The sequence below is a fragment of the Melopsittacus undulatus genome, chromosome 6, assembly GCF_012275295.1.
Source record: "Melopsittacus undulatus isolate bMelUnd1 chromosome 6, bMelUnd1.mat.Z, whole genome shotgun sequence".
Classification (NCBI taxonomy): Eukaryota; Metazoa; Chordata; class Aves; order Psittaciformes; family Psittaculidae; genus Melopsittacus; species Melopsittacus undulatus.
This window is the reverse complement of record NC_047532.1, coordinates 14,017,653-14,044,776: the sequence shown is the minus strand read 5'-3', so window position 1 is coordinate 14,044,776 and position 27,124 is coordinate 14,017,653. Positions and strand designations below refer to the sequence as shown.

General features: G+C 39.5%; 1 protein-coding gene across 2 annotated transcripts in view; it reads right to left on the bottom strand.

The window, feature by feature from the left end:
- Positions 1-27,124, bottom strand: part of USP24 (ubiquitin specific peptidase 24) — a 68,049-nt gene that overhangs the window by 24,427 nt on the left and 16,498 nt on the right. The window contains exons 4-36 of one of the 2 annotated variants that reach the window (XM_034063444.1): positions 26,213-26,356; positions 25,277-25,399; positions 24,378-24,413; positions 23,742-23,807; positions 22,237-22,302; positions 21,352-21,426; positions 20,434-20,592; positions 19,426-19,540; positions 18,808-18,911; positions 17,552-17,659; positions 16,388-16,483; positions 16,125-16,286; positions 14,859-14,903; positions 14,189-14,296; positions 13,407-13,556; positions 12,569-12,700; positions 11,640-11,751; positions 11,311-11,387; positions 9,846-9,986; positions 9,640-9,693; positions 9,336-9,451; positions 8,627-8,693; positions 8,348-8,458; positions 7,849-7,947; positions 7,597-7,767; positions 6,890-6,975; positions 6,648-6,741; positions 5,938-6,093; positions 3,574-3,671; positions 2,100-2,195; positions 1,714-1,942; positions 704-863; positions 281-436 (exon numbers count right to left, since the gene is read on the bottom strand). In XM_034063444.1, the coding sequence (XP_033919335.1) occupies positions 281-436; positions 704-863; positions 1,714-1,942; positions 2,100-2,195; positions 3,574-3,671; positions 5,938-6,093; positions 6,648-6,741; positions 6,890-6,975; positions 7,597-7,767; positions 7,849-7,947; positions 8,348-8,458; positions 8,627-8,693; positions 9,336-9,451; positions 9,640-9,693; positions 9,846-9,986; positions 11,311-11,387; positions 11,640-11,751; positions 12,569-12,700; positions 13,407-13,556; positions 14,189-14,296; positions 14,859-14,903; positions 16,125-16,286; positions 16,388-16,483; positions 17,552-17,659; positions 18,808-18,911; positions 19,426-19,540; positions 20,434-20,592; positions 21,352-21,426; positions 22,237-22,302; positions 23,742-23,807; positions 24,378-24,413; positions 25,277-25,399; positions 26,213-26,356 (3,712 nt within the window). The remainder of the gene's footprint in view (positions 1-280; positions 437-703; positions 864-1,713; positions 1,943-2,099; positions 2,196-3,573; positions 3,672-5,937; positions 6,094-6,647; positions 6,742-6,889; positions 6,976-7,596; positions 7,768-7,848; positions 7,948-8,347; positions 8,459-8,626; positions 8,694-9,335; positions 9,452-9,639; positions 9,694-9,845; positions 9,987-11,310; positions 11,388-11,639; positions 11,752-12,568; positions 12,701-13,406; positions 13,557-14,188; positions 14,297-14,858; positions 14,904-16,124; positions 16,287-16,387; positions 16,484-17,551; positions 17,660-18,807; positions 18,912-19,425; positions 19,541-20,433; positions 20,593-21,351; positions 21,427-22,236; positions 22,303-23,741; positions 23,808-24,377; positions 24,414-25,276; positions 25,400-26,212; positions 26,357-27,124) is intronic. The other variant, XM_034063445.1, reaches the window with a different exon arrangement.

The following is a 27,124-nucleotide window of genomic DNA, read 5'->3' as shown; positions in this document are numbered from 1 at the left end:
TATGCAAACAGCAGCAATTACATACTTCAAAGCCAGTGCAAATATTTACATACTGGCAGTAAGTCAGCTTTCCCAAAACATGCTTTGCTCTATGTCACCTATTCTTCAGTCCTGTAAAGAAATCTCTGTGTTTTTTTATGAGGTTTTGTGTTTTTAACCTGAGCTGTCTCAGCTTACAAAGCCATAAGTTTCTCGTGATTTTTTTGTACTTGTCTGTCTTCGAAAGCCTCCCCCCTTTACTTATATTCCAAACAGTGAGCAATCCCATTCTATTTCATACCTAGCTGCTGACTGCGTAGCTGAAGGCAGGTTACTAAGAGGGACAAGGCTTCTCCAGCAATCAGAGCATCTTTGGTGGATACAGACTGCTGTCGTACACAGATACCAGCGTGCAGTGCAGTCGGTTCTCCTTCACTTCCTGAACTGCAATTACTTCCTGCATGAAGAGAGGAACAAGTGCTGTATTCCATTACATTCTTCAGATGCTTTCAGCTTCTGGTCAGTTCTCTGCCATTTCAAAAACTTCTCCAAATGCAATACGAATGTACAGCATTTTGTTCAGATTTGTGTCATTCAATCATATCATACCTTGAATTGGAAGGGACCCAAGAGAATCACTGAGTCCAACTCCAACAAATTCAGCTTCAATTAAACATAAGCCAAATGCCTTCTTTAGGTTGGTTTAGAAACACAGTTAACTTACCTGAGCTGCTAAGTCTATTTCGAATCCCAGCAGGAAATAAACTGTTGCTCTCTTTTATTGGCTGACTACTTCCCACAAGATCCAGTCGTCCTGCAGCAGCAGCCCAAGAGAGCCTCATGAAGCAAGCCACTGTGGAAGTGAAATCATTCACCTCCATAGTCTGAAGGAACAAGAAACAGCAGTTATTTCTACAATCAATATTCAATAGCCTTTATTAATCACAAGGATAAGAGAAATGTATCTTCTGAATCATGTCCAATTGACATTTGGATTCGTTTTCCTCCCTCTTTTCTAAGCAGGCCCAAGGATACAAGAGTCTTTTTGTTTGCAAGGAGAGATTAGTATTGCTGTCTTAATAGGAAGTAGTTAAAGTTCTTCACTAGGGTAGGTATCCTTTTCACCTATCTGGAGTTAGGCATGCTGATTTCAGTCACATCTGGGAACAATCACATAGATTCATCTGGGAAGCACTGCCCAAGAACCTAACAGAGCATGCTCTTTACATGAATTATGAAGTTTCTATATATGCCTATAAAGGAGACAATAGCATTTTCCTAAGGTATTGAAAATAAGAATTTAATTTTTCCCCCAGGGTACCATCAAGCTCATTAAAAATTAACTTTTGTTATTTGAAACAAAAAACTTGCCCGAAATTTGGAACTCAAAGAAACATGGACTATAAACCACAAGTTTAAACAGGAACTTTCTTTCTATTCAGAGAAAATTACTAAGATCTTAGAGTTAAGCATGACTACAAATAAATCACAAGTAAGATTTCTGTGTAGATCCACTTCTGGGGTACTGCTTCCCTTTGTACTGCCAAAATAATTCCTGAGGCTACATTAAAATCTGGATCAAGATCACGGTAAGAGACTGATGGGTCAGGATTTTCAGAGGCTGGGAAAGAACCTGTGTAAAAGGTGGAGTTTTGATTAAAAATCCGAGAGTTATAGAGCTGTCACTGGAGATGACACTGCTACATGACCAGAAATCATCAAATGCTTCCTTACTTGTATGGCAACTCTTGCTGCTGGTATGATCTCTTCTACCCTAATGGAGGATCTATCAGACACAGAGAGCTGGCGGTAGGATGACTTCTCAGGTGTTCCACAAATGGACATCTGCCTACTTGCTTGTCGGCTGACATTACGGAAGGGACGTGAGGACAATGCTTCTACCCCATCTTTAATGAAATCCTCATCCAGTAAGGTAGGCATTGTCTGGCCAACAAGCAAGAACCTACATTCACAGAGCAAAAAACATCAGGCTTGTTTTGGAATGTGCACAGCAAGTGAATGAAACAGGACTCAAAGGATCAATTAATCTTAAATATTACAAGCTGCACTCTAAAAGCCAAGAAAGCAGCACTTTTCGTTAATGAAAGGCAATTACATACCTTGCAAGTTGCAGGCAGATGGAATAGACTCCCTGTCTTGTTTCATAGTCTACTTCTGATGGGATGGAATCTCTCTGCATCACATTCACCACCAAACTTAAAAACAAATCAATATAACAGACTCCATTTAAAAGTGTTTTACATTAGGAGAAAGATGCAATTAATTTATCTCTATCCTTCCCTCCTCCTGCTCAGTCAGCTGAGTGCCAGTTAAAACTTCCAATCTGGCATGTTTGGAGGCTAACATCCCCATTTTCCCCTCTTATATGGAATCGCAGAATAGTTAGGGTTGGAAAGGACCTTAAGATCATCCAGTTCCAACCTCCTGCCGTGGGCAGGGACACCTCACACTAAACCGTATCACTCAAGGCTCTGTCCAACCTGGCCTTGAACACTGACAGGGATGGAGCATTCACAACTTCCTCGGGCAACCCATTCCAGTGCCTCACCACCCTCACAGTAAAGAACTTCTTCCTTAGATCCAATCTAAACTTCCCCTGTTTAAGTTTGAACCCGTTACCCCTTGTCCTATCACTACAGTCCCTAATGAAGAGTCCCTCACCAGCATCCCTGTAGGCCCCCTTCAGATACTGGAAGGCTGCTATGAGGTCTCCACACAGCCTTCTCTTCTCCAGGCTGAACAGCCCCAACTTTCTCAGCCTGTCTTCATATGGGAGGTGCTCCAGTCCCCTGATCATCCTCGTGGCCTCCTCTGGACTTGTTCCAACAGTTCCATGTCCTTTTTATGTTGAGGACACCAGAACTGAACACAATACTCCAAGTGAGGTCTCACAAGAGCAGAGTAGAGGGGCAGGATCACCTCCTTCAACCTGCTGGTCATGCTCCTCTTGATGCAGCCCAGGATACCATTGGCTTTCTGGGCTGCAAGTTTCTATCTACAAATAGTTTTCTGTACCTGCTGGAAAATGCTTCAGCATCTATGGGACTCCAGGAAGGGGGACAGATAGAATTACTAAGAGCAACAAACACCTGATAAACCTGACACAAGCACAAGCAGTACTGTAAGTATTCCAAACCACTCACAATGTGCTTCAACTGTTATCTGAAGAGTCTCAATTTTGAAGACTGTAAAATTTAATCTGGTTCCTACTGCAGTGTCTATGCTTTGACCACTGAAAATGTCCACTAGGATCTCTGCAGGTCATAGTATAATGTACACACCTGCAAAGTTGAACCGAAGCACTTAAATGCTAACTGTCCAGACACCAACTGCCTTACTAAAAGCTAAACTTCCCAAGCTCATCCGTGAAGCCTAACTTTATTGTGGGGTTTAACAACATGTACTATAGCAGTAGCTTTACAGACATTGGACAGTGAAAAATAACAGCTTTGGGTGAATTTCTTTTTCTCTGAAGAAGCCTACATCGTGTGCTGCAATGTGGGAATGAGAAACCACACAGAACTGGTAACTAAATGAAGTGCCAGAAATTGAGTCAAGATTTTGCCATCTAACCTCAACCCTCCTGCTCTGAGGAAGTTTTCACAGAAAGACTTGGCACAGTTTCTTGCCATTTCATCATCTGCAGTTGGCATCAGCTTGGAGCTCAGTACCTAGAATAAATGCAGTATTCTTAATCTGCTGAAGGTTGAAAGTGTAACAGGAAAAAATCCACTACAAATGAAGCAATTAACAATGCACTTATGTGAAGCTGTAGTCAGTAAAGAGAAATCACATTAAAATATTCAGGAGAACTACGGCTATTACAGATATTTACTCTATATCAAATGGCATGTTTTTCTCATTGCAGTTTACTCATTAAGGGAAAGCATGAAGTGCATATTCTAGTACATGAAACAACTTCAGTCTCAGTCAGGCCTGAAGCTCCTTAGGAGCCCAAATGCTTCCTCGGCTTTCACTTGACAGTATCCCATAGAACATCCCACAGATGGCTTACTCATTGCTCTGAAAACTGCTTTCACTGGCTTTTTTTTCCTTTGGTGAAACATGGTCCAGGTAATTCTATGGACCTTATCACCACTGTATCATCCCTCCTGTTTTAAGTTAGCACTAAACTTCACACAATGCAATTACATGCAGATACATGGCCATAAAGAAGTCTGTGGTCTCTGTGGGCCAGATTTCACATATAATTGTTATAATTTTAACTTCATTTTACATCAAAACCCGTCAAAACATTACCCAAACAACTCCACAGCCCCCCAAAGATCCCCAGCCCCTCCCAAACCCCCAGAAGATGCCCAGAACTTATTTACTTTCTTGAGAACTCTTTGAAATGTACAGCCAACAGTGCTGCATACAGGAAAACAAAGCACGTCTTTTTCAGGTTCCCAGGTCAGAAAAATGGCTTACAGAGTTCCACACACGAAATCTTATCACAGCACTGTATAATGCAACCCCAAACATCTGCACCATTCAATTCCCATCTCTTTCATGTGCTCTGCAATTTTCCTGTGCACACTTTTTCAGAGAGCAGTTCAGACTGGTTCCCATGTTTCCAATAGATCACCAGTAGAGGGTATAAGAAAAGCACATCCTCCTTTTCCTTACAGAAATCATCTTCCAACTGGCTTAAATGGACTTGATGAGTAAGTCCACTCCTATGATCTACACACCTAATCCAATTTTCTACTTCTCATCCTTTGCCAGAAAAGCAATTTATTACTTGCTTTTATTATTTGCACTGGCATAGCAGCAGCAGATAACTGCCTCGTCACACGTAATATAACCTGCCAGTTCAACAAGATACCCTTGCTGTGATATGCTAAACCATTTGCTTTCAGTTGCAGCACTTGTCAACATATTTCAAAGGCATCATCAAGTATCTTCCTTTCCAGCTGTACAGCAAAAGGGGAATCCTAATACTGCAGTGTGATGACAGAGTAGGAAGATGAAGAGCTAACATTAGCTTGCAGAAAACCAAAAGAAAGCAACTACAAGAGAATTCCTACAACAATCTTGGCACACGCCAGGAATGAAAGAGAGTGGCTTTGTCCATTGTTCTTGAAGCTGCTGGCAACTGGCCCTCCAACTTCAAGTTGTTCAAACCATATTTGTTATGGGTCCTTATAAACAATGGGACTTTCGAGAACTACAAACTGTTCAGCTTCCCAGAGTGTGAACGCTACGGTACTCTAAGACCACCACCTGAACTCTCATACACTTTAAAAACTGAACAGCTGGAAAGAGCCTTTTAACAGGGTCCAATCCAGTGTTTTGGCTGACGAACTTACTCAGGAGAATACTTAGTGTTAAAAACCAGCATGTAATCCATTCACTTCACATGCACAGCTAGAACAGGCCAGAAGCTTCTGGATAAAAGCCCTGCACATTTGGATATTGAAAATTCTTCAGAGTTACATGCTTCTCAAAAATACTCCTCCTGAGTCTCTACAGATTATGATAGACTTGTATAGAAAGCAAGTTAGTGCTCTTTTTTGTTCAAATTAAATCAAGCAAAACCAATTAAATGAAACAGCTCCCATTAATTCTTAAAACACCCAGTTTTGTTTGTTTTTAATATATACCAAAAATCCCATATCCAGAGTTTCTGGAGATTCAATGAGGGATTTTACCTAAACAGTAAAGACTTCGATGCTTCTTTGCTCCCCTCCACTTACTTTAGAACACTCCTTCCACAAGAAGAGGGGCCTGGCTTCACAGTAAAGTCTCTGAAGGGAAACCCTTTGCCTCTTTCTTCTGTGCAGGATTTGTTACATACACAGAAGCAGACTATAACATGACATTTGCATTCTGCACAATGACCTTGTCTGGTGGACTTCTGCCCAAGAAACTTAAAACTGCTTCAATTTTAGTGCTCAGAAACACAAGTAGAAAGAAACAGATTTGTTTTCTTACCTCTAAGTTATAGAGCACTCTGAAGGTGGACATGCCTGGAGCAAAAGATCTGAAAAGACTTTCGAGTATTGAACTAGCACTGGGCTGATGTTGGTGTTTTGAAGACAAGGATGGTGATTTTGACGACTGAGAACTTGATTCTGATAGGAGTGTTTTCTAGGAGGAAAGAGCCACAGAAGAGGTATTTTGAGATACTACATTTTGTTGTAACTGGCAATATAACTTCTATGATCTCTGTAATAAACACTGTTGCCTCCAGCTGCTTGGGAATCATAGAATCATAAAATAGTTAGGGTTGGAAAGAACCTTAAGATCATCTCGTTCCAACCCCCCTGCCATGGGCAGGGACACCTCACACTAAACCATATCACCCAAGGCTCTGTCCAGCCTGGCCTTGAACACTGCCAGGGATGGAGCATTCACAACCTCCCTGGGCAACCCATTCCAATACCTCACCACCCTCACAGTAAAAAATTTCTTCCTTATATCCAATCTAAACCTCTGCTGTTTAAGTTTGAACCTGTTACCCCTTGTCCTATCACTACAGTCCCTATTGAACTGTCCCTTGTAAGTCAATAATCCTTAACATGAGCATTATTTTACAGCAGAGTTTCAAACCCTTCACAGATTATAATCTGACAGGGAATTTAAGAGACCTGGTAGTAAAATCCTTTTTAAATCACCAAGATCAATTATTGTATAATCCATACCTTCCTTCCCAGGGAATCAAGCTGATCAAGAGCCTCCTGAATAGCTGGGTCAGTGGGAATCAAGAGCAGAAGTTTCCTCACTCGTAAGGTTATCCTGAAAAGTTATCAGAAGTTACTTCTGCAAAACAGGGCTCAGCCACACTGTGGCCAGGTGGATGCCTACACACTGCAAAGTAAGTAGCTATTACAACTTTGCAGTGTGAGCATTGCTTCAATATTTAATAAGCATTTAGTTTGCTTACCTTGGCTCCTCTAGATTGGCAAGCTGGTAAAGCATATCAAACACATTACACACAAGAGCCATGACTACTCCAGGGAGGGATTTCTCCTGAGAATTAAGAAGAAATACAAAGGTTTTTTTCTCTCCACTCTCTTGCAAGTAGTTTTAAGAGAGCTCTTCACTCAAGGAATTAACCCAGAGGCCAACCTGGCCTTTAGAAATCCCAGTTGCTTTCTAGACTGAGAAACATTTCATTTTTACATTACCCCATTTCCCTTTTAACAATCAATTTCTAAGTCAACTATTAGTGTTGACATACAAAGCAGACCAGGAATGGTCCAAACATGCTAGTTGATCCTTCTTGGTTTATTTTCATACTGCAGCTTTGTTAATAGTGGAAATCTCTCCTCTAGACAAATATACAATCTCAAAGTTCAACCATATGGGTCCTGATTGTTTAAAAGACCCTGCAGAAAATAATAAATACCAAACAGGCTACAAAAGGTGAGAGAATACGTTACAAAATCTAATCTGCATGCATAAGGCAAATGTGTATTTAAATGCTTTGTTTCAATTGTAGTTTGAAAGCAAAACAAGACTACTGAATATTGGATACTGAAGCTGATACGAACAGCTAGGTCTCTTAAGTCTTCCACCCCAACTGTGTCTTCCCAACTACCTTCCCTCCAGGAAAAATCTGAGGGAAGGTTTCAGGCTATTACACTGTACCTGTTCCATTGCATAGGATGAACTAAACACACTGCTGGTGTTGCTAGAACTGGCTGAGGAATCTGCAGAGCTCCCCGACGGGGTCCCACTTCCTGATGTTTTTACTGTAAGGACTTGTTCATCAGAGAAGCCCAGCTGGTGGAGTAGTTTCTGATCTTTGTTTACAGTTAGCTGCAAGAAAACATTTATCATTTAGTTCTGGGAAAGAAACTCAATTTCATAAAGAATGAGAATTATTTGTAGTTCACATACCAGGCTGTCATTGGCAAATATCTGTATATTATCCACAGGCGAATTCAACATCTTTGCTATCTTCCATCTGACGCTTCCTACAGTTTCATTGCTGTGTGCCTGGAAAATGAAACAGCACTAGTTCAGGAAGTCTGCTCAAGCACTAAATTCCAAGAGAATAAAAATCTTCCATTAAAGTCTTCCTGCTCCTCTGCATAGGGTGGTAAAGGTACTGTCCACAAGAGAGGCTGACAGGGTAGGGCAGCAGGAGAAATGCTCATCACTGACAGCAAGCAAACAAATTCTTTTTCCCAACGCAGCATGATGATCAAAATACATTCAGTCTACAGACACTTCTGTTACAGTACCATTATACAGACTTTTAACATTTTCAAAGAGTTTTCAAGTTGACCAAGTCCCTCAAACCAGCTTACTCTGTTCAATCCAAGCACCTAAAACCCCAAGAGTAACTACATGATCCACGCTACACACATAACACACGTAACCTGTGTACACATACCTCTACGGTGAAGGTATCTTTGGTAGACTCATATGTAACATTAAGTGTTAAAAGATGTCCATGGAAAGAAGCACCATGAGGTAGAATAGTTCGGGGAACAGAGTAAAGGTCCTACAGGAAGAAAAGGTTGACAATAAATATCACCCTTGAAAACAAAGACATTTCTATGATGGTATGTAGCAAAGTTACCAGACATGCATAGGTTTAAGTAACTTTTATTGTTTTTAATACTAGAAATTATGGTTTTAGGCTTGCCTAGTAAGAAATGCTGTATCTTACCTCTATTGTTATCACATAACGCTCTGCCAACAGCAGCAGCCTCTCAATTATTACAAGTTTAGTTGACCTAGAGACAAACATTGAAAACAAGCATAACCTGTTTCAGAAATTCATTTTCAGCACCCACAGATAACTACCATGAATTAGCTCTTTCTAAATATAGCTCCTTAAAATTTGAGTTAATTCAGTTGAAACTAACTAGGAAAACAGGCCAAAAAGCTTGTGTTATACTACTTGAAATGTAGCCAGCTTCAGAAGAAGCTTCATGTTTATCAAGGTCCCACTCTGTGCTCATCTACTTAAGCTACACACATTTAGGTATTCATTAGAGCTAGAGGAGCAAAACCCATTCTTTTCTTTCCAGTTTAAACAACCCAAACAAACCAAACCCTTCTGCCCCAGAAATATTATATGACTAATAGGCTGGTTGGTAATAGTTTATGAGGGGTTTTGTGGTTTGGGTTTCTTTACTTCGGTTTTGGCAGATTGAAAGGGGAAGTGTTGGCTTTTTTTATTATTTCTGTTAAAAACTGGTTTTTCAAAGTCTCTTTGGAACTTAAACTGCACTATAATTGGAATATTCAGCTGAGAAACCACCAGAATATACAACCACCAATACTGAGACTTTTAATTAGCGCTCAAAATCATGTGGGAAGCAGCTGGAAGCAAATGTCTACTGCTGTATTTATTCTTTTAAAGGCACACGTACCTGTAAGGAGACTGAACTGATGTTGCTACCGTAGGCATAGCAGTTGCTGTAAGCATTTTTGTAGCTCTTGTAACAGCATGTGTTAACGTTGGACCTCCAAGTGCAGAGCTGGCTGCCTAGAATACAAAGCAGAGTGTAAGTGCTGGTTTACATGGATGATTAGCATGTCCTGCAGAGCTAAGAGGACAAGAAGTATCTGCAGAAATAATGTTTTTGTTTAAGTAGAGTTATCACAGTCAATTATTCTAAGATACAAAACTGAAAAAGGATGCACGTACAAGAGCAATTAAAATGTGTCCTTTACCTCTAATCGTGTGTAGCAATCAGCAATGAATTTCTTGTGCAGTGATACTGAATCCTAAAGATAAAACATACAAATGAATTAGAAGTTAAAACCAAGATGATGGGAATTACTTAAACAGACAGAATCCAACAAATCACACATTTTAGCATGCAGAACATCAAGACTCTATGAACGTCCAAGCACTTTACGTACAAATACATGCCTACCTTTTTCAGTCTAGGAGTTAGATTGATATAGCTGTAATTTATTATCAGTTGAATAGCTTCATTGGCAATTTCTTCATCAGGTGATTCCATTGCAATTTTCCAAATGAAATCCATTCCTATTAATTCCAGTTTTTCCACACTCTGTGCAAGGAAGAATAACAATAAAACACAAGTGGATTTCTCACACAATGGTGAGTTGAACTGCAGGAACAAAACAAGTCTTCCATCTTGGTGATGTACTGGAATGGGTTGCCCAAGGAGGTTGTGAATACTCCATCCCTGGCAGTGTTCAAGGCCAGGCTGGATGAAGCCTTGGGTGCCATGGTTTAGTGTGAGGTGTGAGGCTGCCCATGGCAGGGGGGTTGGAACTGGATGACGTTAAGGTCCTTTCCAACCCTAACTATTCTATGATGCTATGATTCTATCTGTTAGAAAAGCATCTTTTGAATGAATTTGTAGAATCTTCTTTTCCAACATGCTGCTAAGCTTTGGCACAGTGTGAAGGGAAATCAATAGCTGCATATTTGTATACTTACACTAGAAAAAAATCATTTTCAGGTGGATAAACAAGTTGCAAAGACTACTCTGTCAAGCCAACTAAAAAATAAAAGACCTCAAACGCATGGAGAAACTTAACTGGGAATGGAATTTGTTTCACAAAGGTCAACATGGTAACTAACCACATAATAAACCATCACAAAGCCTACTACGATACTTGGCAAAAAACTGTGCATTTCAAGTTAGGTTTCTGTGATAAAGATCTAAAATGCCTATGGAAAACTACTTAACATACAGCCATTAATTTTATGGAGACATTTAAAGGTTGTAGAGTTAAAAATCACTGCAGGTTGGAATTTGAATATGATATATAGTTGGATATAAGGAAGAAGTTCTTTACTGTTGAGGGTGGTCAGGCATTGGAATGGGTTGCCCAGAGAAGTGGTTATATGTTCCATCCCTGGCAGTGTTCAAAGCCAGGCTGGACAGAGTCTTGGGCAACATGGTCTAGGGTGAGATGCCCCTGCCCATGGCAGGGGGTTGGAACTAGATAAAGTCCTTTCCAACTCAAACCATTCTGTGATTCTAAGCCTAAATCTCTTGTAAAGAAGAAAAATAATAATTAAAAAGACTAAATGAGGGAAAGGAATATTTCCCTACAAGGGACAGGTAAAAAATGCGTATTAGAAATCCTGATTATTAATATAAAGGTATTAATATCCACCCATTCCTCCTGCAAAGTTTTAGAAGCTACACACCAGCTTCCAGCCATCAATTGCTGAATTTTAATTGCCATAATTGTGGAGTTTAAAGCTTCAGAATTTCAGTGTCAACACTAAAATGATGACCTGGATACTAATACAAACATGACCATGTCAAACAGCTGCTACAGAATCCTTGCCTCACTTCCTCCCATCTCCAAGATACCACAGGTGGTATACAAGAATGAACTTGTCAGAACACTCACCAGCTGAGTTCCTTGCCTCTTCAGTCGATGGTCACACAGGTTCACATTTTCAAAGAAAGTCTTAAATAAACTAAAACCTGAAAGTGAAAAAAGGTGAAAGGTTTTTATTCAGGTCAGGTTAAGTTCCTATGCTTTCCTGAAAAAACAAAGCTATCAACTACAGGAGATGACCTTTTCCTCTACAGCTATTAGAACTCAAAATGATAGAAATAGGCCCCTTTCTTATCCTGAATTACAGAACTGGTTATGTATTTAACTTAAAGGCTCAGGAAGCAAATTTCTGGTATGTATTTCAAAACCAAATCTGTTGACAGAAGCCATTTTCTTACCATTCATAGTAATTTCATATGACTCCAGTTTAAGAATTTTCTCTTTGAAGAGCTGTTGCTGTACATCACTCTCTAGATCATGCTGTCCTTTTGTAAACCACTCAAAACACATCTGTGAAAGAAAGGTCATGTATTTTTACCCCATTGTCATGGCTAGTACTTTAGTTCTGTACAGCACTGGCAAACCGTATCAGCTATTACAGTAACTTATCCTACAGAAATTTTATCCACAGCAAGAGGTTCAAAATCTAATCTCTCAGTAACCTTACCTGTTATCGCAGGTAACCTCAATATTGAGGTAACCTCACCTGTTACTGCTGTATTGCAGTTAGGGTACTTCAGAGAATCATAGAATGGTTAGGGTTGGAAAGGACCTTAAGATCACCCAGTTCCAACCCCCTGCCACGGGCAGGGACACCTCACACTAAACCATGTCACCCAAGGCTCTGTTCAACCTGGACTTGAACACTGCCAGGGATGGAGCATTCACCACTTCTCTGAGCAACCTGTTCCAGTGCCTCACCACCCTTATTGTAAAGAACTTCTTCCTTGTATCTAACCTGAACTTCCCCTGTTGAACCCATTACCTTTGTGCTATCACTACAATCCTAGTCATCTTTCACCCAAACAATGCTGAATGTCTCCTATGACTGCAAAATTACACATACTCCTTTTCAAACCAGTATCCATAAACCTGCAACTAGTCTCCAGGCCAACGTTCATCCCTCAGTCAAATTTAATGTTAAAAAAGCATCCTAGTCATAAGTGAACATGTAACAGTGGCTCCATTAGCTTTCATGGAGAATATAAAATGCATTATTAGTGCTTACTACTTACGTCTGGCATGTCTCAACAAGCACATGTGTTATTCCTGACCCATTAAGATCCGCTCTGCAACCACAGATACCAACTTCTCAAGTATTTCTTACCTCTCGATCTAACTCACAAACATCCTGGCCAGTTACAAGGCACTCCCAGATCTCCCTGGCACGATTCCAGCCCAAGTAAAGGGTGGCTTCTTGCAGAAAAAATGCCAGAAATTTTAGATGTGCTTCCAAATACTGAGGAAGAAGAAACAAAAACTCAAGCTCAAGACTTTTTTTTTTTCCCCCTGAAACAAGAACTCTGAGCATTCTTTTTTAGCAAACTTAGCTGTCAAACACCAGTACACTTTGTAAAGCCTGGAAAACTGAAATTGCTACTGCAGTTTTATTTCTATTTTATATCATTTTAAGCATTACTTCTTTTTTATTACCTTTCTAAAAAGGAGCATAAATCCCTTTGGATTTGTTATTAATTTCCTGATATTGACATTATTTGATACTAGTTACTAAATCTCACCTAGCAATAAGCTAGTATCATGTGGCTTCCATTTCCTAACTAGCACATCTGTTTCAAGAGCTTCACATCAAATTCAAGGGTATAGTCACTAGAAGGGTAGTTGAACTGGAAGGTGGAAGCTGCACAAGCTTGGAGACAGAAAGTCCAGGGGTGAGGAGATCCAGCTCTTGACCAGTTAAAGACTTTGCTAAGAAATCTGGATTGTTATGTTTGCCCACCCTTGTTCTATAATGTAACAAGGCTACATTGAGCTCCTATAGGTAAGCATCAGAACTGTTAACTAAAACCCAGTGTAATTACTCAGAGATAACATAGATACCAATGAATTCCAAAATGAAACATCACCTAATCTTACACAACTTGGTCAGTGACAGACTACATCATGGTTTCAAAACTTCAGGTAGTAAGAAATCCAGGGTTCCGTACCTCCCGGTAAGTGTATCGGCCATCCACTAATGTTGCTCCAACAAGCCCTCCCGGACCTGCCACAGATGCAGCCAAACGGTGGCATGATATTAAGCTTCCTGTCACCAGCTTCACTATTTCAAAGTTTTTCTTTAAATCTTGAATAATGCTCTTGGCAAAAAAAAAAAAAAACAACAAATAAATCAAACCAAAGCATTAAGAGGTTTTAAAGAAAACAGGTCAACAGGCACATGTCTTATTGGAAGGAATAATATTCCCCCCCTTTCCAGTCAGCTGTATCCCATCCAAGCATCCAAAGCCCCCTTACATTAGTGTTCTCAGGATGTGCTGAAACACACATGCTGCAGATTGCAAACAAAGTCCCACCCCTCTGCTCAGCCACTGTGCAGCACATGTGACTTGCTGGTATTTTAGTCCCTTTTCTAATAGTCAATTCAATTACAAAGCAGCTGGTCTAAACATTAGCCACTGCTCATTTCTTAACAGCATGTTAATTATTCTACAGGAAGCTGAGAAGACAATGAATTAGTCCTGACACAGCAAACAGATTTATACATATATATATATGTATACATGCACACACAAATGGATGGCACACCATACGGCATCTCTACTTGAACAGTTTATGCTACATCACTAAACACTACTTAGCAAAGTATGTTTCAGTTTGTTATTTTTCTCCCCCCTCTCTCACTTCTGAATTCAGTTTCCACATTCTACAGAAGCAAAGCCACACAGACAGAACAAGGGCTTCAAAAATCATCTCAGCATCATATTCTTACCTTGTCTTGCTTTTGGTAAGTTTGCTTAATAAATGAACGTGTGATTTCATGGAGCTGACGTAATGCTGGCACCACCCACACAAACTGAGGATTATTGTGCTGGGAAGACTAGTAGTAGGAAAGGTAAAAACAATTACACATGTGTACATGCTCAACAACAGTCTAACTTTCCTCTTAAGACTCCTAGAAGCCTAATGATGTCTGTTAATACTACTGTTTCAAACCAACATCTACTAGCTCTGAAGGCTTCAGTTACTTGTTCCTGGTCCCCTTCTGAACACACTCAAGGTGCCCTTCTTCACTCTCTATAGGAAATCCTTTGACACATATATGCCATTTTGCTGTATTTATTATTAAGCCCAAAGTACCACCTCCTTGCTAGGTGAACATGCAAATTAAGCAGACAAAAAGTTGCACCAGGGAGAGAGAACCACCACCTTCCTTAATTACAAGAGATGAAGCAGGCCTGTTAGGGCATAAAAGGGCAAATCCAGTCAAATGGATTACTTATTGCTAAAACAAGAACAATAGAACAAATAATCTGGAATACTACTGAGGGTTGAGAGATAAGAAGAAACTTCTGATTGGCGCTGCAAGGAGCCTCTGATAGGAAGCAAAGGAAACTTAAGCTGCATTTTGAAAGAGATCCTGCAAAGAATTACCCTCCTACCTCATTGTTAGAACTGCTCATCACTTTTCTGGGAGGCTTCATTTTCTGTAAAGTTTGACCACACAAACCAGTACTGAGCTTGCTTATTCAGAGAAGTGATGTCTGGTTTAAATACTGACAACAACCACTACCACCTACACACTCAGGGAGAGTAAAGCAGCCTGCCCTTAGCAGAGGTCTCTACTGAAGACTCCCTCATGTATTTGAGAATGCTGACTTAATATTACATTCCCTCCCAGTTTATGCCTTCATTTCCCCTACTAAAGTGTGATTAAAAAAAAGGATGTATTTTTAAAAGTCTGCTGTATGGTTACCCCAACCCCTTTTAGTTTACAGTTACAGCTTTCCCTTAGTGTTTCCCAATGCAGCACCTCTATAAAGGCCCTTGCCAGAATGTAATTAAAAAGAATGCAAGAACAGAAAAGCACAAGAGAAGATCCAAAACAAAAAACTGCAAGTTTCACAGACATTGAGAACCCAAAGTTTGAAATCCATATTCATAGACACCAACACACAAAAAACTGTGATCAATATCAAGAAGCAACAAACTTTGCTTCCGGAACAACTAAAATCCTCTACATACGCTACAACACAGACAAAACCTGATTTACCATGGAAAGAAAAAAAGGATGAAAAAAGAACAAGCCTTTTTCTTTATTTACAGCATTCTTCAGACTGAAAAAAAGACAGAGGCATTCCTGCAGACCTCAAGAAAAATTGCCTGCAGTGCAGGAGAGAATATATGCAGTCTTTTAAGCCATGCACATCTCTGCTGCTGCTGCCAGGAAACATCTTAGCACAGGCAGCTGCGGGAATGGCTTCTTTATGTTAGCTGAAAAGAGTTTAAGTATTTTATTAAAATACAAAACTCTTAGGATTTAAGTATCAATTTGTATTTTGAGACTTAATGGTCATGCCAGAACACATGCTCAAAGAGAACTAATCTAGATTTTCACATGAAAGGGACAGTTAAAATACTGACATACCTTTATAGTGGTTCCATTTGCAAATTCTAACCTTGGGCCCATCCTGGTAGTTTCCCATAAACTGATCACTCCTTGTGCTGAAAATTTGCTTAAAACAAAGGCAAGAGACTTACTTTGAGTCTCATGGTCAACAAACGGGCTCACACAAAGCCTACCCCTCTTGTGGACTCCCCAAGGTAAGAACTTACAGATGGGACACGCAATTTGAGCATCTTGAAAGGAAGGGCAACATCAAGACTAGATAACATTTCATTTTGGAAAAGATAAATAATAAACCAACCCTCTTAATATCCTCTATGCATTTGATGATGTAGCTTCTTTTGATTGCCTCTTTCACTGCATAGGCATCACTGAGGATTGTCAGATGTTCCTCCAAAGCTTGCTGAATAAGACTACATGGTAATGTTGGAAGATGAGCCAGCTCCCAAAGCACCTCCAGCACCTAGAGGAAGAAGTGCAAGACTAGTCAGGAGCTAGGAAGTACAGAGTCCAGCATCCTGATGTTTAATAAAGGAAAACCCCAAACAAAGAACATTCACATGCCTTTCCAGTGGTTGTTTCCACCCGTGCTTCTCGACCAATGCGTCCTATCAGGCTCAACAGCTTCTGCCGCACTCTATCACTCTCTGTTTCCCAGCTCTGTATAGCAAAGAAATAATACTCACTGTTAAAGCAGCAAGGACTGTTTGTCTGCTGTCTCACAAAAAGATCATTTACAACTGTTTTACTGCAGAAAAATCAAAATACAACCAAGAATGTCTCCACCAGACGTATTTCCTTGGTTTTGTTGCTGGGAGCTACAGTATTGATTTGCCCAATGATTTTTTTTTCCAATATAAACTATATGAGATTAAATATAATAATAAAACTTCACTTTAAGTACCTTAGCACTGCCTACATGAAGTGTCTTGGTTTCAGCTGGGATAGAGTTAATTTTCTTCCTAGTAGCTGTGTTTTGGCTTAGTTTGAGAACAAAGCTGATAACAAACCAATGTTTTTGTTGTTGCTCAGTAGTGCTTACTCTAAGTCAAGACCTTTTCAGTCTCTCATGTTCTGCCAGCGAGGAGGAGCACAAGAGGCCAGGAGGGAGCACAGCCAGGACAGCTGACCTGAATGAGCCAAAGGGATATTCTACCCCATAGAACATTATGCTCAATATATAAACCAGGGGGAGTTGGCTGGGAGGAGCTGATCACTGCTCAGGGGCTGGCTGGACATAGGTCAGTGGGAGGTGAGTAATTGTGTTGTGCATCACTTGTCTGTCTTGGGTTTTATTTCCCTCTCTGTTGTCTCTCTTTTCATTACTATTATTAAATGGTTATATTTTACCTATTAAACTGTTCTTCTCTCAACCCACGGGCTTTACCTTTTTCCAGTTCTCCTTCCCACCCCTCGACAGGGTGGGGAGCAAGCAGCTGCATGGTACTTAGTTGCCAGCTGGGATTAAACCCTGACAACAATGTACTTAAAATCTAAGTCAATCAGCAATACAGAAGCAGATCAGACTTGAGGTTAACACACAAAAAAACCTCAGTATTAAGTGTTATTTTTTTATAGCAAATTTTATATTTATATAGAAAATATAAATGTATTGAAGGTATTTGCCTCCTGGTAGGCTGGATGCAAAAGTACATCTTATCAATTCCTTTCCTAAGGGAATTGAATTCCCTAAGGAGAGAATTGAAAAAAAATCATGTGAAAACTTACCTTTTGGATTAGAACAAATAAATGGTTGAGCTGATCAGAGCTAAACTTCACAGCAGCTGCAGCAATAATGGTATGTATGTTTTCTATCACAGTGGAGGATTGTCCTGACTGAAAAGAGGAAGGAAAACATAAGAAAGGTGGTCTTTATCCCAAACAAGATCAAGAAAAACCTTCATGTAAGCATTACCCTGCTATTCACTCTAGTGACAAAGAGTAACAGGTTATGACATCTTAAGAAACACAAGGCAAGAGTAACTGTCTCTGCTCCCCATTTCACTGACAAAAGAGGTCTTTGGAAGTAATTCTAAAGTGGAAAGACCGAGTTAATCAGCCATTATTACACCAGACTGAAGATGCTGCAGTGGCACACACCACTGAAAGGTGTGGTGATAGGAAACAGACATGACCATTTTTATTTCTTGGTTAAGTTCATGTACGGGGTGCTCCATCTCTGACACTCTTTAAGGCTTTGCTCAAAAGCAAGCAATACAAAATCTCCTCCCACACTGATGGGAGCACCATGGTAACAACAGACAGAAGAACAAAAGTGAGCTAGAATCATACTTCATATCTACCAAGCTTACAAAACTTGCTGCCATGCCTGCATATACCACAGATCTGACAGAGTCAAGGGAGTTTAGTCTAAAACTTCAACATTGGCACAGAGAAGAAAACTGTTTCCTGCAGCACATTATGTCTCTGGTCAAAATTTCCATGTGGTGTTTGCATTAAGCAGTCAAACCACCTTTCCTACACAGCAGGAAGTTGAATACACGTAAAGTGAATATGAAAAGATGACTTGTCAGTCAATTCTATGTATGTACAGGGAGTTAAACAGGAATTCGTGAGCCTACTCTTTAAAGTCACACTGTGAATTGCATTCAAAAGCATACCTCCAGTCATAAAAATTAACATCCTTAGGCCTGGTCTCTGGTCTAGACAAACACTCTATCACCTGTTTCAGGCTGAAAACATCTTACTCCAAATCAAATATTTTCACAGCCCTTTAACACTTGTGGCAAAGAACCGAACTTCATTGTAAGATTTAACAGCTGTTATTACAAGAAATTGTCAACACTTGATTTAAATGGTAAAGGAAGAAGCAGAAGAAAGCCTTTGCATTAATTATACTGTTAACATCTCAACACCTCCACTTTGCAGTAGATGCATATATTATCAGCTAAAAAAATCCCACCATTAGAACATTTCCTTCTGTAAGACAGTCTAAAAACACCTGCCTAGTCTTGGTTGCTCACCTGAATTCTCCAGATTTTAGTGAGCTCATCTAGAGACAATTTACTGCCCAGCAGTTCAATAATTCCCTTTATACGATCACAGTATTGTGCTTGGTCTATATTACCTATGAAACAAAGAAAGGTAACTAAGTTAATAGATTTAAAACAGTATTAGAGTAATTAAAAACCTAAAAATAAACAAGTTCTTTTAAAAGGGAGAAGAACAAAACTCTGCCTTCAGTGGAAAATTCTCTCTCTATTGTTACAAAGAAATTTATCAGTCCAAAGAAAAAGAACAAGGCTCCTTCTATTTTTATTTTGTCACACTTCATATATCTATAGCACTTCACACCTATAGGACATTACTACTTGGGAAAAAAAACCCTCTTTTTCTATTTCCTAGAACCTACCAATATACAAAGAAACTGAGAACAAAACCCCAGGTACAGCATAAGACATCTGCAGATGTCAAATAGAGGACTAGATGATAGCAGCAGAATTTGCAGGGTTTTCCTTACTCGAATTTGAAGATGACAAAAACCTTCAACTCCTTTGTTAATTAAGATGCACTGAAAGGGACAGATGAAATTGTTAAATACACTCAAAGCTCATGCTGAAAGTCTTTGTGAAAGTGCTTACCTTCTAGAGCAATGGACAGGACAGAGTTTTCTACCAGCCAGTTTAGTAACCGGTCTGTATCTATTGCATTCTTCACTGACTTGGATACAGTGCTGTCTTCTATTAATTTTGTTACCTAGAAATTGCAAAATGGGAGATTCTAACAATGATTCCCACAGGTGTTCCATATGCACACAAGGAAATCTATTCAAAAGGCTCACTGTGAAGCTTAAGTGTGAATCCTGACATATTTTGAGCACATGAGGTGTTTGAGCTTTTTTGGTTGGTTGGTGTCTTATTGTGTGGTTTGGGCTTTTTACCTTGTGTGTGTTTGGTTTTGTTTTCCAATAAGCTGGTTAAAGACAAACTCCTACTCAGAAACACCTCCTTGTCATCAGCCTCTGATGCAGCAGATTCTTACTCACATTCTGACACAGAAAAGGTATATTTCTGCAAGGTATAGTTCCACAGATATACCAGAAGTAGGTTATTTCAGGCTTCTGCTTCTTACACTCAAATCAGTGTCCTATTTTTTTATCCAATACCGGCTCCTCACTCCAGGGAGAAAGAGTACATTTCTGCTGAAGACTTCAAAAGCTGCACTTTTAGAACTTCACCAAGGATACACAGCGTTTATGACTAAGAATCAAACAGCAATGAGGTTTAACATCTCAGTTTTCCCATAAATAAAAGCACAAAAGAGGGACTCCAAAACACCTTACAATGGCTGCACACTAAACCAATGCAGTTTTTGGGGGGACAATTAAATTATACAAATTCTTGAAGGAAGAGATGAATGAACAACACTATATTTAAACCACAACCTCAATCAAAAAGAAACTGTTTTCTTCTACTTTGATATAAGATTTTAGCACAGGGAGCTCTGGTCCATAAACCCCAGCTCCTAGGTGTTTCTACAGTGTCCATGTACCATTTCATCTTTTAGGGTTGCGGTTTCAATGGCCTCTAAACAACCCACCCCACCTCACACATGCACAGACATACACTCCCCCCCAAAAGCAAACCTACTTCTTTGAGGGAATTCATTTTTGCACTGAAGTGAGGAGATTTTAGCATGCGCAACAGAATGTCCAGCCGTAAGTCATCTACCGCCGTTACCAAATCGGGTTGGAAGCGCATACACAGCAGTTTGATACCAGACAAGAGCTCAGGGATACTGACTAGTCTCTATTTAAAACAAAACACAAAAAGGACAAATAGAGGCACTGCTATTTTTGCTATTCTGTTTCAGACTTTAATGATTCACAAAGAGGAGGGTTAGTGACCCAACACAGACTGTTTAATCTATGAAATGCGGTACCATGTACATCTGAAAGTGTAACTTGTACACTAGAAACCTTAAGACAACAAAAGCTTTGGTTAAATTGGACTTTCCTGCTACAGACTTGGTACACTAAATTGCTCCTATGTAGTTAAACCAATATGCAGACTTTACAATTTACAGTTAACAATTTCAGCCTAAGTAAAAAGTCAGCACTTAAAAACTTAATAGACCTGAATGCCAAATTCAGAGCAACACAGGAGGTAGTCACAAGCTATATGGACATAAAATATCAGCAGTTACTGAATTCTCAGAAGCAAACAGCTGATGTAACACTCAAAGTCTTATAACTTGTGTGCATACAACAGACTGCAAGACACTTAGCACCTTCAAATCCGTTAGAGAAGTGAGCATTCAGCTTGCTGCAGAAGTGGACCAACAAAACATATTTGATAGTAACAGAGGTAAAATACTTTAAGGGTCATAACATGAGGTATTTATTGAAAAGGGGACTGAATGGAATTGGATAGATGTATTTTGTTCTGTGTCATTCAGAATTCAGAACAGGCTGTATTTTTGCTTATGAAAATAAAGCTATTGTTCTAGTCTACATTGACAAGACACACAGTAAGTTCTTCTTAAATATTTAATGTATAAAACATTACCTTGTCCTTCAAGTCCTTCTCTTCTACATTCTGCACATACTTAATCATTTTATGAATGACTGGATCCAGCATGGGCTAAAGAATGTGAGAAAAGGCATGACAATCATTTTGTGTTTCCTGAAATCAATCACAATACTCGCAAGATCTGGCTTCAGCAAAATGAAATACTTAGCTGAAAGCTGACAATTATCTTAGACAGAAAGCAACACCTACAACATACATAAACCAGTCCTGCTAGCTATGTCCAGAAAAAGAAGCAATTAGAGTAAGAAGCCATTTCAGACCACTGTAATACAGGTTTGCAAAAAAAGGTGGACAGATCAACCTTTCTAAAGGTATCAGTTATTAGATGCACGTGCCTCTCTGACTCTCAGTGGCTTCTAAACTACCTCCCCTTCAAATAAAGCCTTTAAATCACTTAAGAAATCAAAATTTTTTGTTAGTGAGTGCAGGTGTGAAGCCTGGAGTACATTTACATGTACAAATATATCGCGGTGATTTTTCCCCCCCGTATTACCAGTTTCTCAGCTTAAACTCTCCTATCCATGTGCTTGATCTCAGCCAGAAAATTAAAACTGAACCCAAAATTCACCCATCAGGCTAAATTCTTTTCCCACGTGCTTTACACTGATGAAGTTTACTAATGGCAAAGGCAAAGCTTCTCACTGTTGCAGATGTAGATACATGACTACAGATCACTGTGCTTTGAAAATGAATATGAACACTATAGGTGTCCCCTATCCATCACCCTCAGGATGCTCAAAATGGTTCTTGCACTTCACGCAATGTGAGTTGAAGGTTTTTTGAATTAGTCACCAGTTTCACACCAAAACAGTTGTAAACTGATTTTCAGTCCCCTGATAACTCTTAACAAAGACATTTTACCTGTACTACAGAAGAGTTGAGATATTCTGCACAAACTCCAAATGGCTGAACTAATGCAGAGATTGCCTGAAAAAAAAACACAGCAAGTATTTAGGTGCACATACAAGAGACCTTTTCAGAGCTAGTGATCTATAACAAAAGGCAAATTAAGGTCAATAAGTATCATTTATTTCAGACAATAGTTTCCAGTCATTTGCTACAAGTTCGTTTCGGTGGGCAAGTCCTTTACAACAACACATGGCTCAGGAAACAGATTTACTCTATGGTATGCAGTATGTATCATATATCTTTGCCTGAAATAAAAAATGCTTTCCCAGTTTTCACTAATCTTGGTCCTCTCATCATTCTGTTCAGTCTTCTCTGTCTGATCCTGTTTAGTCACAGATTGAAAAGGACACATCACATTTTGATTGCTCTCTACAGCAATAAGAAGTGTGAATCCAAGCCTTAAGGTTAAAGCCATACAGCAGATTTCTTTCCCAAAGCATTAAGTGGGAGAAAGCTTTTGTAAATGTGTCAGATACATGTCAAGGTCTCTTCCATGCATCATTTTCAAGTTATATTTATCATCATCAAGAAATTAAACATATAAAGGCATTTGTTTGCCAATAAATAACATCAAAATTTGCTTTTTCTCATAGTGGATCAAGAGTTGTGAAACTGAGTGTGCACCACTGCAATTAAAGGCCTGAATTGAGTGATGCTGACCCAAGACTTCCTCCCTAAGCAAGCACTTATTAATGGGTCAACAAAATCAAAGTTCCTATTGCAGGATCGGGACTTAAATAGAGTTGCCTTATTCTGCTGTCAGGCTCACATATAAGCCTATCTCTTTATAGAGCAGCAAATATCAATATCCCAAGAAAAGAAGCTGAATTTTCACCAAATGGTACTTGACTGAAAGCAGACTGATTTTATACTGTGGGACAAGATTCTAAATGACATCTTTTCCCTTAACCTCCTTGCTCTTCAAAGCTTGAAAGATTTTGAAGTCTTCTGAATATAGGTTAGAAAGCTAAAAAATGAACCAGTTATGCTTTGTCACCAAAAATAGTTTAGCTCTGCTGAACCAGTCAGTTTTTAGACATAGCTCTTGAACAGTTGCTCAGGATTAGACAGTGTCTGTACAATGATTTCTATAATACATGATAGAAGTCAATTCACTTGAAGCTAAATGCAGCTACAGCTGAATTAAACAGAAAACCAGGGACAAGCTGGTGAATGTACAATGAAACTAGATTGACTGATGTCTAACTGGAAGGCTGACTGTTAGCCAGAGGTACACTAACCCCTCCTCTTTTCCACGGTATCTCAAAAGCTCTTGTGTCAGGATTCTTGTGCACAACCTCATTTAACTTCCAGTCTGACAGCAGTTCTCCGGGGCTCTGTGGCAGTGCTGCTCTGGTACCAAATCAAAGGTAAGAGCACTGCCAAAAGGGACACTTCTAATTCTTCATGAACGTGTAATGGAAAAGAAGAAGTCTTGTGACAGAAGATTAACTTACCCCAAGTTCAATATCTTCTGAATTCAGTTTGGACTGAATTGCTGAAAATCCACCCAACTCTGCAAACTGAAATAAAATCATCAGTATTATGTTAGTGAACTACAGTATCTTATCTTTAAAATCAGCTATTATAGGAAATATGGGATTGACAGTTCCTGGGATGCCAGCAAGTATTCTTTACTGTGAAGCATCACATTCAACACAAGCTTTATGTTCCCATGGGAATTAGAAGCATGCTGGGGAATGCAATGCAGTTATACCCAGTACCAGCTCAAACAACAAGCTAGAAACTGTTTTGGTTAAAAATGGATACAGGGAAGAAAGCCAGACCACATACAGCAACTGGCCTGGCACGTCTGACTGGGAAACAGCACTGCAGCCTAAGCTGAGCTTTCAACTTCCTCTAGTCACAGCTATTGTGTTAGGTGAGGTGCTCAAAGGAGAAGGCAGCAACTCAACAAGATTTATTTAGCAAGGCTCCTTCTCTACATGTAGGCAGGATAAAAAACTTGGTTTTTTTTGGTGGTTGTCAGAAAAGTGAAGAGTGAAAAAACAAGCTGGGGGGAGAAGAAATTACCTCTGAAAGAGCACTGAATTCAAGCGACAAATTACAGGTCTCAGTTTACATTTACCTACCCTGTTTACCAGATCCACCAGCCAGCCATGAGGTTCCTTGAACAATTAAAACATTAACAAATTAGTAGCTGAAACATCAACGCTATACATTTGTCTTCTGAAACAGAGATTTGGACAGATGTATTCAGCCCACAACACCTCAAATACATGCACTATGATTTCAAAGAAACCAGCAATGTGTTTGCAACAGCTCCTTCACCAAGTGTGTAGCTGCAGCTCTGGCTAGTTCTCATAAGCATCATCTGTTTTTGGACTCTGCTTGACATCACTGACCACGTGCTGTGGCAACAGTACACACTGTGGCTGCTGACTCACATCAACTATATTTATAGCACATTAGCAGTGTGGAGCATTACTAAAGGACATTTCCCAGAGCAGCAGAGGTAGAATTTTCTTTCTATGGCCACAAACTTGTTTCCTGAAGGAGAGATCAACTCCACTGATGCTTTTTTCACAACCACCCATCTGGAACAACTGTGACAAGACAGTGCAAACCTCAAGAACTGCCTCCTTGATAGTGTGCCTGACTTAAACATACCCTATCCTTGCCTGTCAGAAAAGCACAAATTCTCTGCTAGAACTGTACACTTTGAGTTATGCTGGTCATTTCGCACTCAACAACCAGATGTCAGTCCTTTGATACAACAGATCTACCCATCCGATTGTTGTGCTACTTTAGACATGAAAGTACACCAATTTCTAAATCCAGCCTCTAAGAGAGAACTGGGACAATTTAAGAGGACAAATACATTGCTACAGACCAACATAATCTGAAGATCTACTTGCTGTAATTCTTGGTGACACATTTAAGCTTTCTTGTGTTATAAATACCAACTAATCAAACAATCTTCGCTGAAACAAACACATCTAACTTAAAAACAGGTCATGGCCATACTCACCTTCTGAAAAGTGGATATGGGCGAGACAGCATGCATGTTCCCCTCCCCAAAGACTTCTGCCCAGTTTCTCTGGCACACCTTCATTCGGTTCTTGAAATGATATTCATTGTCGGGGTTAAATGCCTTGAAAGAAAAAGCCCATGGCAATGAACAGCATGGTTTATGCCAGTCTCAAAACCTATCTTGATACTATCTGACTTCTGCAGTAGATTTCTCCTGGCTGACAGTTAAAGATCTAGCAAAACAATCAAGTTTAACAGATCTCTGATTCTGAAGCTTCCTCTCTATAGAAAACATTCAATAATACACATGAGCCAAAGATCTGTAAAAGGGGGAGATGAACTCAAAGTACCAGTTTTAAAAACAAACAGTGAAGTGACAGAGTGACAGCACTTTCAATATCTGAAGGGGGCCTACAAAGATGCTGGGGAGTCACTCTTCATCAAGGACTGTAGTGACAGGACAAGTGGAAATGGGTTTAAACTTAAAACAGGGGAAGTTTAGATTGGATCTAAGGAGGAAATTCTTTACTGTGAGTGTGGTGAGGCACTCTAATGGGCTGCCCAAATAAGCTGTAAATGCTCCATCCTTGGCGGTGTTCAAGGCTTGGTTGGACAGAGCCTTGGGTGACATGGTTTAGTGTGAGGTGTCCCTGCCCATGGCAGAGGAGGTTGGAACTAGACATCTTAAGCTCCTTTCCAACCCAAACCATTCTATGACAGCAGATGTTATTTTTAAGAGTGTTGGTTTAAGGAGTTTTGAACAGCACTCACCCCTTTATGAATTGCATACTGGACATTAAAAATCTGCAGCAAGCAAAGGCTGCAGGCCGTAAGACAATACACTAAAACTTAAATAGTTACAAAAAGCATCAGCAGCATAAATATGAAATGATAAATAGCCAAATATTTGAAATTGCATCAGAGAGTCAAATACCATTGTAAGTACACCGAGCAGGCCCACAGGAATAGGATCTTGTTTTACTCTTTCTGCAACCAGGTCCACTAGCAGCATAAGCATGTTGTATATTCCTTCATGGATTTCTGTTCCCCATTTGTGAACAGCACTGGATGTCAATAACTAAGAAGAAAACAAAAGAGAATTAATTTTTTTGAAGTTTGAGCACAATCACAAAACAGAAGAAATATATCAGCCCCCAACCCTAGAGACTGTTTTCAGAGCAAATGTTTTCTTAGCGTGTACTACTCACAGTCTGGTGTGGTTTTCAGATGCTCTAATCGCTTAAGAGTTAATAATATTTGTAATTTCCTTGAAGAGCATCTTAAATCACAGTTTATGACAGAAAATAAAATGTGTCAAACTGTTTTCCATTTCCACGCACTAGTAAAGACTGTAACCTTTGCAAAGAACAACTAATATGGAAGCAATTTGTTTGCAGATTGAACATGCTACTATTAAATCTTCAAGGAGACGTGCCACAAAGCTGCACTGATTCAGCTGTAATAACCATTTACCAAGTCACACTTTCTGAGCAGTTTCTATTGGAAAACAAAGAACATGTACCATGAAGAGAGAGGTATTTAATGCTGCCTTCACACTTACTGCAACATGTTCGTTATGTCTGCTCTAATGTGGCTGTTTATAAAGGACATTAAGCTTCCAGCTGCAAAGTTAATTTAATTCCTGCTAGCTGTGTCAGAATATAAGCAGTTAAAAAGCTAATACTTCAAATACAATTACTTTTTGTACCATTAGTAGAGTTTCTTGCAAGTATTTCAGCAAACTGTAATTCAGCACATTCTGAACTTGGATTTCCACAAATAATCCTTCTGGAGTAGCAATCTACACTTTAGTGTAGTTTAGTTTTAGTTTAGTTAATATGCAATA